Below are 20,548 nucleotides of genomic sequence, written 5' to 3'. Positions count from 1 at the left end.
GCCACAGCAGAGAGCTGGCCTGGAAGAGGGGCAACCGGGACAGAATCCGGCTCCCCGACCAGGACTAGAACCCAGTGTGCGGAGGATTAGCCTAGTGAGCCGCGGCGCCAGCTGGATTTTTTTTTTTTTAAGATTTATTTATTTATTTGAAAGAGTTACAGAGAGAGAAGAGGCAGAGAGCGCGAGGTCTTCCATCTGATGATCCATTCCCCAATTGGCCACAACGGCCAGAGCTGTGCCAATCCGGAGCCAGGAGCCTCCTCCGGGTTTCCCACGTGGGTGCAGGGGCCCAAGGACCTGGGCCATCTTCTACTGCCCTCTCAGGCCACAGCAGAGAGCTGGATCTGAAGTGGAGCAGCCGGGTAGACAATATTAAGATAAAGATTGCATATTAGTAACTCCTTAATATGGTATTCAAAATCTTATTTTTTTTTAAGATTTATTCATTTATTTGTAAGGCAGAGTTAAATAGAGAGAGAGTCAGAGAGAGAGAGAAAGCTTCCATCTACTGGTTCACTCCTCAGATAGCTGAAATGGCCAGAACTGGGCTGATCCAAAGCCAGGAGCCAAGAGTTCCTTCCAGTCTCCCACATGGGGCAGAGGGGTCCAAGCACTTGGGCCATCTTCTGCTGTTTTCCCAGGCCATTAGCAGGGAGTTGGATCAGAAGAGGAGCAGCTGAGTCTCAAACTGGTGCCCATATGAGATACTGATGGTAACTCAGGCAGAGGCTTAGCCTGCTGTGCTACAATGCCGGCCCTGGTATCCAAAATCTTAACTTTGACCTAAAACTTTTTTCAATAACTGTCGTTGCCTGCTTCCTATTCAGGCTCCATTTTTTAAGTAGATTTGAAAAACGTCAACATATAGATAAACTTCATAAGCCATAAAAATCAGTTTTTAAAAGAATGTTTATTTTGCTGTGGCATAATGGGTAAAGCCTCTGCCTGCAGTACTGGCATCTCATATGGGCGCCAGTTCGAGTCCCGGCTGCTCCACTTCCAATCCAGCTCTCTGCTATGGCCTGGAAAAGCAGTAGAAGATGGCCCAAGTCCTGGACTCCTGCACAGACGTGGGAGACCTGGAAGAAGCTCCAGGCTCCTGGCTTTGGATCGGCCCAGCTCTGGCTGTTGCAGCCATTTGGGGAGTGAACCAGTGGATGAAAGACCTCTCTCTCTCTCTCCCTCCCTCCCTCCCTCCCTCTCTGTAACTCCACCTTTTAAATAAATAAATATTTTTTTAAAAATGTTTATTTTATCAGAGAGAGGGAGCAAAGGAGAGAAAGAGAGAGAGAGAGATCTCCTATCCACTGGTTCATTCCCCAAATGCCTGTAACAGCTTGGGCTGGGCCAGGCTGAAGCCAGGAGGTATGAACTCCAGCCAGGTGTCTCACATGGGTTTCAGGGACCCAAGTAGTTGAGCCATTACCTGCCACTTCCCAGGGTGTGCATATATGAAGCCGGAACATGGAGTGGAGATGGGACTCAACCTCATGCATTCTGATATGGTAGATGGGCATTCCAAGTGGGGTTTTAACTGCTGCACCAAACACCCTCCCTGAGTCCATTTTTTTAAATCATATACTTTTGGGTCCAGCATTGTGGAAAAACTGATGAGCCTCTGCCTGTGATACCATCATCACATATGGGCGCTGGTTCAAGACCTGGCTGCTCCACTTCTAATCCAGCTCCCTGTTAATGTGCCTGGGAAAGCAGAAGAAGATGGTCCAAGTCCTTGGGCCCCTGCACCCGCATGGGAGACCCAGAAGATGTCTCGGGCTGCTGGCTTTGGTTTGGCCCAGTCCTGGCTGATGTGGCCATTTGGAGAGTAAATGAGCAGCTAGAAGATCTCCTTCTCTCTCTCTCTGCATCTCTCATCCTCTTTCTGTAACTCTGCCTTGCAAATAAATAAAAAATAAATCTTTATATATTGTATATATTATATAAACTTTGATATTATATATACACATCAAAGTGTGTGTGTGTATATATATATATATACTTTGATATATATGTGTGTATGTGTGTGTATATATATATATATATATATATATATATAGGGGCTGGCTACTGCCTGCAATGCTGGCATCCCATATCAGTATCAGTACCAGTTCGGGTTGTGGCTGCTATACTTCTGATCCAGTTCCCTGCTAATGTGCCTAGGAAAGAAGCAGCACATGTCCAAGTCCTTGGGCCCTTGCACCCACATGGGAGACCCAGATGAAACTCCTGGCTCCTGCTTTGGCCCAGCCCAGCCCTGGCCATTGCAGCCATTTAGAGAGTGAACCATCAGATGGAAGACCTTGCTCTCTGTCTCAGTCTCTCTCTCTCTCTCTCTCTCTGTCTCTCTCTGTGTCTGTCTCTGTCTCTGTCTCTCTTTCTCTCTGTAACTCTGGCTATCAAATAAATAAATCTTAAAAAAAAAAAGGTAGATTGACTGACTGACTGACTAACTAACTTTTTAGAGCTTTTTCTGTGACATTTGCCAAGTCATTTACCTTCCCAAGAAAGATTTAAAAATTTAGAGGGCTCAAGAATAGTTAAACATAGGAAACCACTGACATATATCCTTAGTTCAGCTATAACTGCAATTTTATATGGTTCAATAAAATTGACAATCTGTCACTTCCATTTTAACTCATAGTCTGTATTCGCTTGAAGAATCATTTCTCTGTTATGAAATGTTATTTATTATAATGAATGGTACTGGGTTTCTAAGAAAAACAATTAGCTGTAAACCAAATTTAAATAATTTAGTATTTTAAAGTAAATCTCTATACTTAGTCTTTTTATGTTTTTGAAATATTGTATTGTTGTGTGTGTGTTCTGTTATTCTAGTCAAGGAATGAATATTGGAAAGACCAAGACAGAAGAAAAAGACCCTAAGAAGTTAAAAAAGCAGGAAAAGGAAGAAAAAGACTTCAGGAAAAAATTTAAAGTATGTCATATTTCAATATCATGCAAGGTTCAAAGCACTAATGAAAAAAGTTCAGTGATTTTTAAGTACAAAATACTTAAAAGTGTAATGCTCAATATTATAGTTATCTATCATAGTACCCTTATTTTCCACAAACATTTTAGATATAATTTCATTCTTATAACAAATTAAGTAAGCTGTCACCCATGTTCAATATTACAAATATGATGCCTTGTCTTAAAAACACTCTAAAGATAGCTGTTCAAGTAAATTAGTGAGGTTATGAGCAGCTTTCCTCCCTCAAAATTGTCTTTAATGCTTTATATTGTCTTTTGAAAGCACTAAACTGTTTGTTTAGCAAACAAATACTGAGAAATGAAATACTATGATAACATGTATCAACCAATCATGTTAATGTTTTTTCTTTTTTTTTTTTTTAAGTATGATGGTGAAATTAGAGTCTTGTATTCAACCAAGGTTGTACCTTCCTTAACTTCTAAGAAGTGGGGGACCAGAGACCTACAGATAAAACCTGGTGAATCTCTTGAAGTTCTGCAAAACACAGATGACACAAAAGTTCTCTGCAGGAATGAAGAAGGAAAATGTAAGTCTGTGCTGACTCCACGTGTACACAACACTGCAGAATGCAACAACCAAACAAGGCTTTCATGACCACCTTGCCTTTTTTTTAGATTTATTTATTTATTTGAAAGGCAGAGTTACAGAGAGGCAGAGGCAGAGGCAGAGGCAGAGAGAGAGAGAGAGAGAGAGAGAGGTCTTCCATCCACTGGTTTACTCCCCAGATGGCTGCATGCCTGGAGCTGTGCTAATCCAAACCCAGGAGCCAGGAGCTTTATCTGGGTCACCCACATAGGTGCAGGGGTCCAAGCACTTGGGCCATCTTTCACTGCTTTCCCAGGCCATAGCAGAGAGCTGGATTGGAAGTGGAGCAGCCGGGACTTGAACCTGTCTGTGCCCAAATGGGATGACAGCACTGTAGGCGGCGGCTTTACCCATTACGCCACAGTGCTGCCCCCGATCACCTTGCTTTTACAAACTCTTCGGGCTCTACATTTTACAAGTAGTTGTAGAAAATATTAAGAAACTGAAAATTTTGCACGCTGAAGTCAACGTATTTTATTTGAACCTCTTTTCATTTACCAGCTAGTGACATAAACTGTGATGTCAAAGGTAATGCCATGTTAGTTCTTCTCAAAATGTGGTCTTCCAGACCACCAGCATCAGAAAATCCTTGTAGGGGTGGGCATTTGACCTACCGATTATGCCACCACTTGGGATACTCACATCCCTAATTGGAGTGCCTTGGTTCAAGTCCTGGCTCCACTCCTGATTCCAGTTTCCTGTAAATGCACACCCTGGGAAGCAGCAGATGATGGATCAAGTAATTGGGACCATACCACCTCTATAGGCCTGGATTGAGTTTCTGGCTTCCACTTACGCCTGGCCCAGAATTGGTTGTTATGAGGATTTGGGGAGTGAACTGGTAGATGGGAGTCTCTGTCTCTCTCCCTCTCTAATAAATAAAAATTGTAGAAAACAATCAACTAAAACAGAAAATGCTTGCATGTGTATTAAAATTGCAGTTGCATAAACCCACCCTTGACTTGCTGACTGATGAGTTCTGGGAACGATATAGAATCCGAGCCCTCTTCCCTAGTTTGTTCATTCATTTGTGTACTAAAGGGAGAACTGCCGTGGTGAAGTACTGAGTGCTTCTTGCTCTGGCCTGGTTCTGAAATTATGCAGGATCTTGCAGCTAGAATTCCTAGTTTTCCTGCCTTGCAATTTCACTTGTTTTTACTTTCTATTTTTATGTATTTAATGCAACCTATAATAAATACAAGAGAGTCCCTGTCCTCTGACTATCTACTGCCAGAAGAAAATATTTTTGTCAAGTTTTTTTTTATTTTAAAAGATTTATTTATATTCATTTTTATTTGAAAGGCAGAAAGACAGACAGCTCTCCTATCTGCTGGTTTGCTCCCCAATTGCCTGCAACAGCTGTCATGGGCCAGGCTGACACCAGGAGCCCAGAATTCAGCCTGGATATGTGGGTTATGGTTGTTCCAAGCAACACCACTGCACAAAAAGCCTACCCTTATTTTTATCAAAATTTAAAAGGAAGCTTATTTAATGTACAAGGAAAAGTAATTTAAAAATATGCAGTCCCAGATTTGCCCTTGGAAAGTGCACATCACTGCTGCTGCATATCGTCTTGATCAATGTGCGTGGAAACATGGACTCTCAGCTTTGATTTTAATGGGAAGAGGCTGACATGGGACAGGAATATAAATGGATTTTTCAGAACACAACACAGTAATTCCAGGAAGGGGAAAATGGATCTAAAGTTATCATGGAGAAGATTTTCATAAGAAAATACAGGACGTGGCCACAAAAGGTAAAGGGAAGGAAGAGCATAATATCAAGATTTGCATCTGGAGATAATGTTAGACACAGCTCTAAGATACAGGAAAAATCCCCTTGCAGGCTAGCACTTGCAGGGATCTACTGTAACCAGTGGCCTGCAGGGGCCTGCATTGTGGAGTAGCAGGCAAAGCCGCCGCCTGCAACACAGGCATCCTCTACGGGCACTGGTATGTATCCCAGCTGCTCCACTTCCCATCCAGCTCCCTCCTAATGGCCTGCGAAAAGCAGCGGAAGATGGCCCAGCTGCCTGGGACCCTGCAGTCATGCGGGAGACCGGAATGAAAAGGTTCAAAAACTTTAAGTGATTAGATATTATGAATATACCCACTGGATATTTTAAATGATGATTATGAAAATAATGTGATGAATATCTCATGATAGAATAGTAGGAAGAATAGGAAGTAGGATTTACTTCTTATTTTAAAAAATCATGCAGATTGTGTGGGGATCGGGTGTTTGGCACAGCAATTAATTCACAACTTGGGATGCCCACATCCCGTATCTGAGAACCTGGGCTTGAGTCCTCACTCCAATTCCAACCCAGCTTCCTGCTAATGCACATCCTGGGAGGCACAGTGATAGCACAAGTACTTGGGTCCCTGCCTCTCATGTGTGAAACCTGGATTGGATTCCTGGCTCTTGACAGCTCAGCCTAGCCCCAGCTATTATGGGCATTTGGGAAGTGAGCCAGCAGTTGGAGGATCGAACTTTCTCTCTCTCTCTCTCTCTCTCTCTCTCTCTCTCTCTGTATTTCTCTGCCTTTCAAATAATTATAAATAAATAAAACTTTTAAAAAAGACTTTATTTATTTGAGAGGTAGAATTACAGACAGAGAGAGGGAGAGACCGAGAGAAAGGTTTTCCATCTGCTGGGCCAATCTGAAGCCAGGAGCCAGGAGCCGGGAGCTTCTTCTGGGTCTCCCATGCAGGTGCAGTGACCCAAGCACTTGAGCCATCTTCTACAGCGCCGGCATAAAATAATCTTTAAAGAAAATAATTTTTCTTTAAAGAAAAATAATTCAGTTGTCATCTAACTTCAGCTGCACTTCACTGCCCACACCAGCAAACTCATCACAACCTCTCCCAAGTCCACCATCATACTACGGCTGCTGCTGTATTTGTCATTATTGTTCTGGCAATCTCTGAGCTTTATTAGACTCTGAGCTTAAGTGCAACTTCAACGAAAAGTTCTCAGTGCTGTTTCACCAACATGTGCACGGCCCAGCACCTTGTGTGGGGTTCTCTCTATGGAATGTAACCATTTGAAAAGTGTAGTTGGGCACACAGGTGACAGTCTGACCTACAGACACGCACAGGAAGAAGTGTATTGAATAGTTCAGCTGATTAGAAGATAGTCATTCTCCACCTTAATCTTTGTACTGTGGATAGCTTGTTGTGTATCATCAGATACACTCAATCTTTCACTTCCTTGTTTCTCTATCTTCTCAGTAGAATCAAAGATATACACAGCCCAGCACCATGGTGACTTGGCTCTCCATTCTTCTTCAACTCATCCAAGGAAAGAGAGCATAGTTGCTAATGATAGAAATTAGAGGCTCAAGAACGAACCACAGCCCCTTAGCATTGTAGAGTGGAGTGTCAGCTTCTTTTACAGACATTGTTACCTTTGATCAGGACCTGCCCACTGACTTGCAGAAGCCAGTGCTGTGGAGGTGTTGAGATCTTAAATAAACGCTTCTGGCACATTCCCCAGTGTTTAGAATCTCTCAGTAATAATTGCACATATTCCACAACTCAATGTCTCATAAGCTGTGAGTTTTCCCACCTCCTGTCATCAGAGAAAAATTTTCTACAAAAAGTGTGGAATGAGACGGGAGCTGAGTTATTTGTGGCAAAACGTCCTCCATATCTTTTGGGCATCAAAGAAAGAGGTGCTTTAAAGGTGCTCAGATCTTCCCAATTCCAGCTGATCCTGTCTGTATTTAAGAAAATGTTTTTAAATTTCAAAACACACATGCTCACTGAAGATTTTTAACATTTAGAAATGTTCAAAGTCATTCTTATATGAGGCCTCAGAAATAACAATTTAGAGCAGAGGAGAAAAGCATTTTTATAAAATTAGGAAAATTATTGATGTTCAGGCTATGTATTACTGTTTTATTCACTCTATTACGAAAATGCTTCAAGGCATTTTCCCCTTTGAACTGGACATGGTTCCATTTGCCTGGGTAAATCTTTACAATATAATCTTATTGTTTATAAGCTATATGAAGCCAGATTGAGTAAATTAATATCTGGATTTTCTCACACACAAAATAATGAAATAATATAATGTCTTTTCTAAGTAAAAAAAATTTGAAAATATTAGAAGGGAGATGATTTCTGTGCTCTAAAGGATTTTTATGTCCTTGGTAATTTTATATTTTTATTTTAAAAGGTGAGTCATTTGTCCTGAGACACATCTGCACCAGACAAATTAACTAGCACATATGGGGTGGGGGTGTTGCTTTCCTAACCAATTCTGCCCCACCATGGATTTCAAAACATTCAGTTCAAGCCACTGTGTTCTGCTCTGTGCATGTGAGGTTTCCAAACAGTAATTTCCTGTGATATGTGAGAATTCCTGGTGTACTGGCGCCCACAGAATCACAGGGCTTTACTAAACACAACAGCCATTCTCCACCGCATGCAACGTGACAAGGGCTTTTTGTTGTTTGTTATGTTTGTATTTTTTATTGCCATTCTCTGTGATAAATGTACCAGTGGTGTTCAAAAAGTTTGTGGAAAATGTACATTTTCTCTGAATCCATTTTCCACTACTTTTTGAAATCCCATCATGTATGTAATGTGAGTAAAGAGAACACTTTCTTCCTGCAAAAAAAAAAATTGTTTCTAAGAACCATAATGGAGAGATTATATATAAATTCAGGGCAAGTCACTTGTTTTGACATCGCCATGAGTCATGCTTTAATAGAGTGAAGTTTTAGCAGAGATGTTTTAAGATACCAGACAGCAAAAAAATCTATGCCCTATTAAAAGTCATTAATCTTGCAAAAATGCTCTAAAACAATGATTTCATAGCTAATGAACCCCAAATTATCACATCATGTCAGGGAAGTGAGATACAGCAGCAAGTACTATCCCCTTCACCATCGACTTGATACAGTTTTCCTGAATAACATTCAAATTGTTGATGTTTCTGTGTTTCTCTCTCTCTCTGTCTCTCTCTCTCTCTCTCTCTCTCTCTCTCTCTCTCTCTCTCACACACACACACACACACACACATACAACAACAACAACAGCAGCAGCAGCAACAGCAACAAAACAACAGAATATTCACTAAAACATACAAGTGGGGAGGGTGTTACGTTGCAGTAGGTGAAATGACCACACAGGATGCCTGCATCCCATATCAGAATCCACTCGTGGGTGCGCTACTTCCAATCTAGCTCTCTGCAGATGTTCCTGGGAGGCAGGGGACGATGGCTCAAGTACTTGAGTTCCTTGCACCCAAAGGGTGGCACTGGGTAGAGTTCCTGGCTCCTAGGTTCAGCCTGGTCCAGCCCCAGGTTCTTGCAGTCATTTGGAGAGCAGACTAGTGAGTGGCAGATCTCTCTTTCCCTTTGCTCCCTCCACACCTTGTCTTCCTTTCAAATAAAAATAAATTCGTTTTTAAAAACAACTTTCTAGTATAAAAATATGAATTTTTTTTCTATGTAATGGAAGCATCAATTGAATCCCTGGTGTTTGGTCTTCCAATAATGGAGTGTGTTTGTTCCATGAATGATGCAATGTAAATGTTGTCACTCTGCCAAATGGAAAAAAACAAAAAAACAATAAAAAACCAAACCAGCAGTGGAAGCTCTTCCATACTGACCCAAAGGGAGCTCTTTTAAGACTTTTTAGAATGCACTCTCTTCCAAGTAGCTGTTAGCTCACTGGCTCCTGGAGGTGGAGTTGACTGCAGTTCTGACGCTGTTTGATATACTAAAACTGGAAAAGGTAAGTCTTAGATCTGGCAGTATTGAAAATGCTCACTTAGAAACTGTTACAATCTGTACTTCCTTCTTGCTACAGTTGGGCGATGTGTGTAACACACTGAAGAAATAAGACTAAAATGTGAAGGACCCCTGAACATCAGCCTGCCATAGCTAGGAGAAAAGAATTCAGGTTGTTTGTTGTTGTTGCTGTCTTATTTAAAGGGGAAAGGAGGAAAGTTTGTACATGGAGGAAAAAGGAGACATGTCAGAGAGAAAAGTTAGGGAGAAAAGGAGAAAGGAAGGCAAGAAAAGTGGACAGAAATAAGAAAAATGAGTCAGACTTGGAGATGATGCCATATATTATAAAATTTATTTGCTTTTCTTATTAAGAGAAATAGTAAATATTTTTCAAACCTGTATTATTAATAAAATGTATTTCATTATTCTTTCATAGATGGTTATGTGCTTCGGAGTTACCTGGTTGACAAGTAAGCCCATTTTCTTCTACTGTTACATTTCTAAAAAGAATTTTGTGCTTTTCTTTTAAAAAATGTTTATGTTTTTAGAAGGCAGAGCATCAGAAAGAGAAAGAGTCGGAGTGGGACCTTCAATCTGCTGATTCACTCCTCATGTGCCTGCAATAGCCAGGGTTGGTCCAGGCTGAAGCCAGGAGCTGGTAACTCCATCCAGGCCTCCGTGGGTGGCAGGGACTCAAGGACTTGAGCCGTCATCTGATGTTTCCTAGGTTGTGCATTAGCAGGAAGCTAGGTTAGAAGTGGAGTAGATTCCTAATATCACTTAAGTAATATGATCTACTAAATCATCATCAACTGATGTAAAATAGTATGTGGGCTGGGTGCTCGGCAAAGTGGTTAAGATGACACTTGGAGGGGCTGGCGCTGTGGTGTAGCTGGTAAAGCTGCCACCTGCAGTGCTGGTATCCCATATGGGCACTGGTTCGAGACCTGGCTGCTCCACTTCCTATCCAGCTCTTTGCTATGGCCTGGGAAAGCAGTGGAAGATGGTGCAAGTTCTTGGGCTCCTGCACCCAAGACCTGGGAGACCTGGAAGAAGCTCAAGCCTCCTGGCTTCAGATTGGCCCAGCTCCAGCCATTGAGGCAATTTAGGGAGTGAACCAACAGACAGAAGATCTCGATCTCTTCTCTGTGTGTGTGTGTGTGTCTCTCTCCCTTTCTTTTTCTGTCTCTTTCTCTCTTTCCTTCCACCCCCACCTTTTCAACAAATTTTTTAAAAATTTTTACATCAAAATAAACAGTATCCTGTACTAATGCCCATACAGTAGTATCCATAATAAAATTAAGACCATCCTCAAGTGCAAATCTCTTAAATCAGCAGGAAGCCTTTCCCGTTATTATACAATTATTATTATTATTATTATTATTATTATACAATTATTGTTATTCTACAGTTCAAAGTCTTCTATATTAATTGAGCTCACCACTCAGCAAACACCCAAGACAGGTCAAAGCCCCTGACCCTTTCATTAATTAATACTTTCATTTCACTTGCTGATTAATGCAGTTAGTTTAATTGAATTAGTTAGAGACCAGTAAATGTCTACATGGTAGGTGCTAATATCACCTGTTAACAGTTTCTAGCTTAGCCCCTCATTGAGGGCTTTTCTTCTCTCCCATCAGGCATAGTAGAGTATTATATTGCCTTTTTGGAAGCACACCAGGAGCAAAGATAGTCGTCAATGATGCCTCTATTCTTATGAATAAGACGTTGTCACAGTCTGGTACTAGTGTACCATTGGAGTTCCCCAAAACATTGCAAGATGCTGTTCCAAGGAGCCCAGTGCCAGAAATGAACTCCATTATCAGGTTAGGCTATGTACCAACACAAAGACCTATGGAATTCAGCATGCTGAAAGATCAAGGAGGATGCACAAACTGCTCATTCATGAACAACCTGGCATGAATCAAAACAGGGATCACTGTTAAGATCTTTGTCAGCAAACTAGTAGAAAATCAAAAGAAAAATAATCATAATACCTTTGTTTTCAAAGTAATAATCAGAGCAATAATTATGGTGGGAGACATGGGACTTTTCAGTAGGTTTTGTTCCATGAAAGATACAAAATGTGAGGAAATTGATAGGACGATATCATTAGCGATTATTCAAAAATGATGAAGAGAAAAAGTATACTGTCTATGTAATTATTGGTTCACCATGTACAATACTTGAAGTGAATACTTAATAAATGTCTATTGAATGAACGACAAGAAAATCTGGCCTCTTTGCATTTGTATCCGATTTCTGTTAGCCAAACCCTCCCTCAGTCTCGGAGGAAAATCCAAACAGAAGACATAGGGAGCTCACAGCATCTGCCACAGTTGGCAGCAGTTCGAAGGGCCTGCTGCTGCTTCCACGAAGAAGCACAGAGAAAGGACAAGAACCCAGAGGGAGCCTGGTCTGCGTGACAGGGCCACTTCACTGTCCGAACTGTGGAGCTGCAGCCTCCATCAAGACCATGTTACTATTTATAACGTTTTCTGTTTTATTGCCTAGGTATCATACTCCCTTTAGGTCATAAAATGCTTAAAATCACAGCTTGGGTCTTACTCATATTTATGTCTCCCGGCATACAGGAGGCACTTGATATGCTTATTGAATAAAATATTTCACAAAGAGTCAGGGCATGGCAAAAGCTAAACTGTGTAAAAGCAGCCAAAACCATTGTGGTGGATGCTGTCTACAGTCATAAATAGTATTTTTAGCATTGCATAAGAATCTCTACAACAACCCTCTCTACTAATTATTCTGTAAGTAATATTTATATATTTTATAACTAACATTTATAAATCATAATTAGAAAATATAAAATTATGCAACCATTTCCTAGGCCAAATATTATTATACTTCAGTCAACATTTGAAATTCAAGTGAAAGTATGGATATGATATTAATAGGTATAAAATTCAGTACAGTTTTGTTTGAAGGCCCTCAGTGGAGTTTTGTGCCGTGGTTGTTATGAGATCCGTGCGGTCCAGCAAGCATTGCTTACAGAGCACAGCTGTGTGCTAGACCACGGTAGGATCTAAAGATGAGTGAGGCACAGTCTGTGCTCTTGAAGCATGTTTCAGTCATCCTGCTTGCAGAACAAAGCAAAGGATTTGATTAAGCCGCTAAAAGAAGAAACGTAGGTGAATATGAACTTTCTCCCCACCTAAAATGCCTAACACTTCATTTCTCATCCTTAAAACTCTTAATTGTGTTGTATAAAAGTGCATTGTTTTCTGTGTGTTGCTTTAAAGATAAGAAGACATTTTCGTTAAAGCACATTCTTTTCTACATTACAGCGATGGAGAGATCTATGACGATATTGCTGATGGTAAGTCTCCCATAGCACCCACAACAAAGAACAGCTATGGTGTGTTTGCTGTTATCCAAAACCAGCTTACTGAATGAAGTAGAGCCTTATAGCCTTCCAATTTGATCAGAATTTGAATCTATCAAAAATGTTAAGCAAGGTAAATGCCCTGCTATCATGGAAAAAATTAATTCCTTTTTTCACCAAGGACTGGAAAACAAGAGAGAAAAACCTCTTCTTTGAAAAGAGAAGTAACAATTTTTAATAAATTTTCCATCGGACTATGAATCTTAATAATGATTTCTTTCATCAAAATAAATATGCATACTTGATCAGTAAGTAGGTACAAGAACACTAACAGAAGCATCATTTATTTCTGAATTGTTACTTAAAAAGATAATCTCCAATGAAGCACAGTGCTGGTCATGTTGCTCGCTAGTCTTTTTAAACCAGTGATTCCTATTCATATGTAAAATTTTCAAACTCATTCAGAATGACTACCAAAGAGTACAATGTCAAAGAAAATAAAATCACATTGAGTCTCATTTGGTAGAGAATACATCTGTCCAGAAATGTTATTGGAATTGTATATTAAACAATGAAATTAAACATGTTAAACAATTAACATTAACATTAATTAAACAATTAACATTAAACATTAAAAATTCACATAACTAGTTTTCTGTAAGTGACTCAGTTCTACTTTTTTTTTTTTTTTTCAATCCAAGTCAGCATTTGTTACCCACGTTTCTCACCTTGGAACACCCCAAGAGCTTGTGTTTCTGTAACTACATTTAGGTTTGCATGTTTTTTCTTTCAGGTTGTATCTATGATAATGACTAGACTCAGCTTTGGTCTTTCTGCTGTGTTGCCAAGATGAAGGCGGAGTCTCCACTGGAAACCATTATTGGGTATCATAGAAAATGAATGCACAAAACTACTTGTTACCATTTGTTGTGAATTTCTGATTATCCTTAGAAAGTTTTGAAATTTTGAACTTAGAAAATGGTCTTTCTGCTTAATATCTCAGAAGACTGCATCAGTGACATGTAAGAATTAGAAAATAACCCATTCCTGCTTTGACCACGATTATGAAGATACTACTTTTAGGCTGTCAGTGGAAGATGTCCTCTCCTCTCCAAGAAAGAGTGAAAAAATGAGATCACTCCAGAAAAAAATCATGACTATACTGTCCAAAAAACAAGCCTAAAGAAGAAAAATAAAGAATCTGGGGAAGGAAACTGTAAAACATTCCACAAGAAGAAAACTATTGTTTGTATCTCTAAATATGAAAGCATATTATATTTTCTATTCAAGTGATCTATCTTGTTAAAAGGCAGAGCTGTTAAATATTTTTTGAAAATTATTGTAATAGTGAAACTTTTGTATAAAGTTTGTTTCTATTTGGCAATTGTGAATATGTGGTAACCTCTGAGAATGTTACGCATTCAATGTACACATCCAACATTAAACTACAGAAGTTTCAAATAAATTTTCTTTTTGCAGATTCATTAACTGCTAACAGTTTAATTCCATACTTTGCTTATAGAGCAAGGATAACTAGCATAGATATGAATGGGAACTATCCTGAAATTAAGAATGAAAGAATATATCTTGAAACTAATCTTTTATGACACCTTTTTCCTATGAAGCTTTTTTTTGAAAGTTTTTGTTTTTAATGAACTCTACAGGATTTATTTCCACTTTTTTGGAAAGTCGGCTGGAAGATGGAGTACAAATTAAGAAACCAAGGGTCTGGACTAGGGTATTTTCTATGGATATACATTCATCCCACCACCAAAAATGCAAATCACTTGTGTTTCAGATGCTAAGAACACTACACACCCAAGAAAATAACATATTAGATAACTTTTTCCTGACTCCTAAAATATGAAATGAACAAGTCCAAATGCTGGCTCTTCTAATGAACCATGACATGATAAATTCTGTTTCCCTTCAGTGTTCTCATCTGTAAACTATGGATTAGACTCAATCAACTTTCCACTTTTTCACTACCAATTACCTCAAACTCTGATAATCATTCTCCTATCCCAGCTTCGTGTTTGGGAAGTTTATGTCTAGCTTTTAAATGTATTGATTAAGTAATGATTGATGAGTTACCCATGTTTTAATATTGCAAGGACCCATTGGAGTGTCTACTGAAGTGAAACAATTTCAAGTAGTCAAGGAACTCGAAGCTTTCCTAGGGGTAAGATGGGGTTTACATTAGGAACTGTGAAAATCAATCATCAGCTTCCTCTATTCAGTTTCTGAGAGTCTGGGTCCCCCAGGTTAGGAACTATTGATCTCAAAGATTTGCTCCACTCAAGAAACATTTTAATGTCTGCTTTTTGATAGAGTTAGCCAGTATATAGTTTAGGACGAGATACACACAATTACATGAGTTCAAAAGTGGCTGTTGTTTATTAAATTGAGTAACAAATATATATATAATACAGTGACAGTGTATGTTTGAAGTAAATTTTTTCTGACTGAAAATATCATAAATTCAATGAACTTCCAAATTAGATTAAGAGAGAATTTCAGGGTTTTGATATAGGCACCAAAAAACACACAATTACACCTGTGATTTATATAATAATTACCCTAATATAAAATAAATATTTGAAATCTTTAATATACTAGATATGATTTCAGTTGTAATTTCCTATATGAAATTCTTTCATGTGAGAAAAGGCAAAATAAAATATCTGTTCTACAGATAACCTTGCCACCTACCTCAGAAAAAAACTGAAGCTTTCACCCTTCTCTCCCTTTGCTTCATCCCACATCTACAAAATGTTTCTCTCGGTACCTATTTTTTTTTTCCTTTTCTTCAGCCTCAGAGGGTGGGATACCTCTTGTTTAAGTTCAGATCTTTCATCAGTAGCATGGTACTTTGCTCTCTCCTCTCTCCCTTTCCTCCTCTCTTCCTCTCCCTGTCTTTCCCTCTCCCTCTCCTTCTCACCCTCTCCCCCCTCCCTCTCTCCCCCTCTCTACTTCTCTCCCTCTCTTCCCCATCCCTTTCCCTTTCTCCCTCTCCCTCTCCCTGTCTCTGTCACACACTCTCTCTCTGTCACTCTGCCTTTCAAATAAATAAAATAAAACAATAAAAAAAAAAGACTGGCATTGTGGTGTAGCAGGTTAAGCATCCACCTGTGATGCTAACATCTCATGTGAGCACCATCTCAAGTTCTGGCTGCTCCACTTCCCATCCAGCCCCTTGCTAATGCACCTGGAAGGCAGCAGAACAGAACACAGTACAGCTGGAGAGTTTGTAAAAATGCACGGCTTCCTCTGGGGAAGGCACTTTGAGATTGATTTTTAATGAACCCTAGTTACCAGTTGGGTGCTCGGTTAGGTTCAGCAAGCCCTCACCCCTACTCCTCATTTGCTGTTTTCTCAAGTTATGTTGAATCTTATTATTGCAATTTAGTCTCTACTACAATTACTCTGAGGGCATTGCTGCATTGTTCTGCAATTACCTTTAGCTCGTAAGACTCAACAATAAACTTTTCCTCTTGCCTCTTTTAAACCATTTATCCCGCCTACAGGTTTTACCTCTGTGACATCCCCACCATCCATTTGCACAAGCTCAGAACTCAGAAGTACCCATCTCTGCTCTCTCTCCATGTTCAATGAAACCTCATGAAAAAGAGCTCCCAGATAACAAGGTCTCAGTCTCATTTTTGTATTCCTCTACTTGGCATGATATTTGAAGCCCTTCTTTATGTATTTGATGATAAAATAATAGATGAATGATGTGTCTGCAAAAAATATATTAATTCTATTGGCTGTCACTATAATTTTTCCTTAATTTCTACCTCACATGCCAGGAGAGGTTATACAAATTGATGGCTGATATGGGGCTAGCGCTGCGGCGAAGCAGGTAAAGCCGGTGCCTGCAGTGCCTACATCCCATATGGGTGCCAATTCTAGAACTGGCTGCTCCACTTCCAATCCAGCTCTCTGCTATGGCCTGGGAAAGCAGTGGAAGATGGCCCAAGTCCTTGGGCCCCTGGACTTGTGTGAGAGACCCCGAGGAGGCTTCAGGCTCCTGGCTTCAGATTGGAGCAGCTTTGGCCATTGCAGCCAATTGGGGAGTGAACCAGTGGATGGAAGACCTCTCTCTCTCTCTCTCTCTCTCTCTTGCTCTCGCTTTCGCTCTCTGTGCCTCTCCTTCTCTCTCTATATATAACTCTGACTTTCAAATAAATAAGTAAATCTTTTTAAAAATTGACGACTGATAAAAGCCTGTTAGATTTATCAGCATGTAGGTCTTTGGCAACCCCAGAAATATTCACTGATGCAATCAAGACCAAGCAGATTGCCATGGTGTCACCAATGGGGAATTTCTGGAACCACATGTTAGAATAGAATTTGGGGAACCAGATGTATATTAGCTAAGGTTCAACATCTTTGAAAGAAAGGGGAAGAAGCAAGATTCAGTGGATGAAGAAACTGAAAGGTGATGCAAGACTGATAAGTCTTCAGTCCAACAGACAGGGCCACAAAGGCAACAGTGCCCATCAGTTATCTGCTTCAAGCCGAAGGGCCATCCTCTTGCCCCATCTTGCTCATCACCCATGTGGGCCACCCCAGGAAGGGTCAGGCCTGCCCTTGGACAAGATGACTGTGCAGCTGTAGCAGACTGAGGGGCAGACACATGAAGGCTGTGTGCGACCACCCTTGGTCAGAGGCTCCAGCAGCCCTTCTTGACAGATGGGTTGAGAGGTGAATGGGAAATTGAGACACACAGTATAGACACCTCTTCCCAACAAGTTGGCTGTAATATTGAAGAATATGAGATAAAGATAAATGAAGAAAGGTCTTGTTTGTTTTATTCTGGGAAATTGACTGAAAAGATTTTGAGTTTATTGGAAAGCTGATGGGAAGGAACCAGTTAGCCAGGAAAATAAAAACTGGAAGATAGGAGCAGGCACCATGGCAAAGTGGGTTAAGCCACTGCTTGGAACGCCCACGTCCCAGACTGAAGTGGGATTCAGAGTCCCAGCCCCTGCTTTTGATGCAGATGTGCGTGGATGCGCCTGGGAGGCAGCAGCAGAAGACTCAAGTACCTGGGTTCCTACCACCGACGTGGGAGACCAGGACGGCGTTTCTGGCTCCTGGCTTGGCCTGACTCAGCCCTGAATGTTGTGGGAATTCGGGGGTTGAACCAGCAGATGAAAGATCCATTCCTCTCTCCTTCTCCCCCTCTCCTCTACTTTTCAAATAAAGCTTTAAAAAATATTTGAGAGATAAAGGATAATCGAGGACCTATGTTTCTTTATAAAACAGAGGTTTGGATAGAAATAGATCACAGACTACAAATATTTTCCTAACAAATTATATCCTATTAACACTGGTGAAATGATGAACATTATTCTGGACACATGATTAGGATTAACTATTATCTATTATTACTAATCTTGAAATCTCTGCCGATATTGCCTATATTGTCAGAATCATGTAACATATATAAGGGTTTATTTTAGTAACTAAATATGTCATTTTTCTGCCTTCTGTTTGAGATTATGTAACCTTAAAGAAGATTCTAAACTTTGCTAAGATTCAACATATTTATTCACAAAATATGAATGGATCTACTGTATAGGATCACTGTCACAATGAGTTGAAACCACGTACTTAAGCATTTTGTACAGAGTCTGACACAGGCTGACTTGTTATCGCCTTCCTTGGTAATTTGCTATTATGCATTCTGACCATTCCACTGTCCGCTCAGTGGAATCCTGTTGAGATGTGCATTATTTCAACAGTGGTAACTTTCTGTGAGTCCCAGTTATTTGCCTGATGATATTTGAAAGTAATACAAAAACACATAATAGTAAATCCAGCAAACAGAGTAAAATAATTCATGATAATGGAATAAATAAACTAGTTGGGTCCGGTTGCTACATCTGAATATTAGGTTACAGAGGGCTCCATCTTATTTGTTCGATATTTCTTGCAACTACAGTGTAGGCAGAAAGCTCTCCTGGCTTTCCTAATGCAGGTGTCTATTTTCTAATTCAGTGAGTCTTGGTTCTGCTTCCTCGGGGTGAATCGTAAGCTATAGTATGCACATTGTACTAAAGTAAGGCGGGGCTTAGCCGCAGTCTTCAGCTTTATCTGCAAATCTGCTAAAGTAGTAGGTGTTCACTAGGTACTTCTCATCTTGGAGGGGTTCACTTACATTCAGCAATTCCTCCACAGCTTTCTACAGCCTATTGAGTGATAAAAGTTTTCCAAATGTCAGAAAATATATTGAGGCCAGTGCTGTGGCACAGTGGATAAAGCCGCTGCCTGCAGTGCCAGCATCCCATTTGGATACTGGTTCAAGTCCTGGCTGCTCCATTTCCGATCCAGCAGTAGAAGGTGGCCTAAGTCCTTGGGCCCCTGCACCCAGATGGGAGACCTGGAAGAAGCACCTGGCTCCTAACTTCGGATAGGCACAGCTCCGGCCATTGCAGCCATCTGGGGAGTGAACTAGTGGATGGAAGACTTCTCTCTTTCTGCCTCTGCCTCTCTATAACTCTGCCATTCTAATAAATAAATAAATAAATAAATCTTTTTTTTTTTAAAGAAAATATGGTGCCATCATTGTGGCTCAGTGTGTTAAGCTGCCACCTGTGATGCCAGCATCCTGTTTGGAGCACCAGTTTGAGTCCTTTCTGCTCTGCTTCTGATCCAACTCACTGCTGATTCTGCTGGGAAAGCAGAAGATGGCTCAAATCCCAGGGCCCCTACTACGTACATGGGAGACCTGGATGGAGTTCCAAACTCCTGGCATTGGTTTGGCACAGTGTTGACTGTTTGTGGCCACTGGGGAGTGAACCAGCAGATGGAAGATAGCTCACTCAGGTGCTCATTCTCTCTCTCTCTCTCTCTCTCTCTCTCTTTCCTTCTCTCTTTCTCTCTTTCTGTAACTGCCTTTCAAATAAATAAATGTTTTAAAAGAAGAAAAAAATTTAAATCCCAGAATATTAACGATATACCTAGTCTGTTTAGGTAATGATTCAGTGAGTGTTCTTAGCTACAAATGACAGAAATTAGCTATTGCCATTGAGTAATTCAATCAGGGGTTGGTATCCCTGACGACAGAGCCCCATTGACTGTGCTTAGGTCATGCACTTGTCCTTGTGGTGGGGTGAGGGTAGAACCTAACCCCTCAGCTCCCATAGTAACAAAAAGTTACCTAGAATCATCCTCTCAAATGAGACTACACTAAATGGTAGAAAGATAATTTCCCAATACAAAATTCAAAGTGCTATAAGAAAAGCAAATGACCTCATGAGTGAAATAGGCACAGTATCAAAAAAATTTTTATTTGCTTACTTGAAAGGCAGAGTTACAGTGAGAGAGAAGCAGTGACAGAGAGAGAAAGATATCTTCTATTCACTGGTTTACTCCCCAGATAGCTATAATGGCCAGGATGGACCTGGCTGAAGCCAGGAGCCTGGAACTCCACCTGCATCTCCCATGTGGGTGGCAGGGGACCAAGCATGTGTGCCTTCCCAGGCACCTTAGCAGGAAGCTGGACAGGAAATGGAGCAGCCAGAACCAAACTGGTGTCAGCATCGCAAGTGGTAGCTTAATCTGCTGTGTCACAACACCGGACCCCCAAGAGTATTTTTTGCAAAAGACCAAAATATGGGGCAAGCATTTGGCCAGCAGCCATGACACCATTGTCCCATATTGGGGTGCCTGGGTTTGATACCCACCTCTGGCTCCTGACTCCAGCTTCCTGCTAATGCAGACCCAGGGAGGCAGCAGGGATGGCTCAAGTGGTTGGGTCCCTGCCATCTACAGGGGAGACCTGGATGAAGTTCCTGGTTCTGGCTATTATGGGCATTTATGGACTGAGCCAGCAGAGGAGAGTTCTTTGTCTATTTGCCTTTGAAAATAATTTTAA

At 40.6% G+C, this 20,548-nt stretch overlaps 1 protein-coding gene across 10 annotated transcripts in view; it reads left to right on the top strand.

Annotated features, from left to right (window-relative positions):
• The window catches only part of FYB1 (FYN binding protein 1), a 180,966-nt gene extending 166,838 nt beyond the window's left edge, over window positions 1-14,128 (top strand). For all 10 annotated transcript variants that reach the window (XM_008262140.4, XM_070056664.1, XM_008262138.4 and 7 more), the window contains 5 exons: window positions 2,836-2,935; window positions 3,356-3,518; window positions 9,757-9,790; window positions 12,626-12,657; window positions 13,457-14,128. In XM_008262140.4, coding sequence (XP_008260362.2) covers window positions 2,836-2,935; window positions 3,356-3,518; window positions 9,757-9,790; window positions 12,626-12,657; window positions 13,457-13,479 — 352 coding nt within the window. In that variant the 3' untranslated portion in view covers window positions 13,480-14,128. The remainder of the gene's footprint in view (window positions 1-2,835; window positions 2,936-3,355; window positions 3,519-9,756; window positions 9,791-12,625; window positions 12,658-13,456) is intronic.
• The last annotated feature ends 6,420 nt before the right edge of the window (window positions 14,129-20,548 follow it).

Source organism: Oryctolagus cuniculus, chromosome 14 (genome assembly GCF_964237555.1).
Source record: "Oryctolagus cuniculus chromosome 14, mOryCun1.1, whole genome shotgun sequence".
In the NCBI taxonomy this organism is placed as follows: domain Eukaryota; kingdom Metazoa; phylum Chordata; class Mammalia; order Lagomorpha; family Leporidae; genus Oryctolagus; species Oryctolagus cuniculus.
This window is presented reverse-complemented; position numbering and strand designations above follow the sequence as displayed.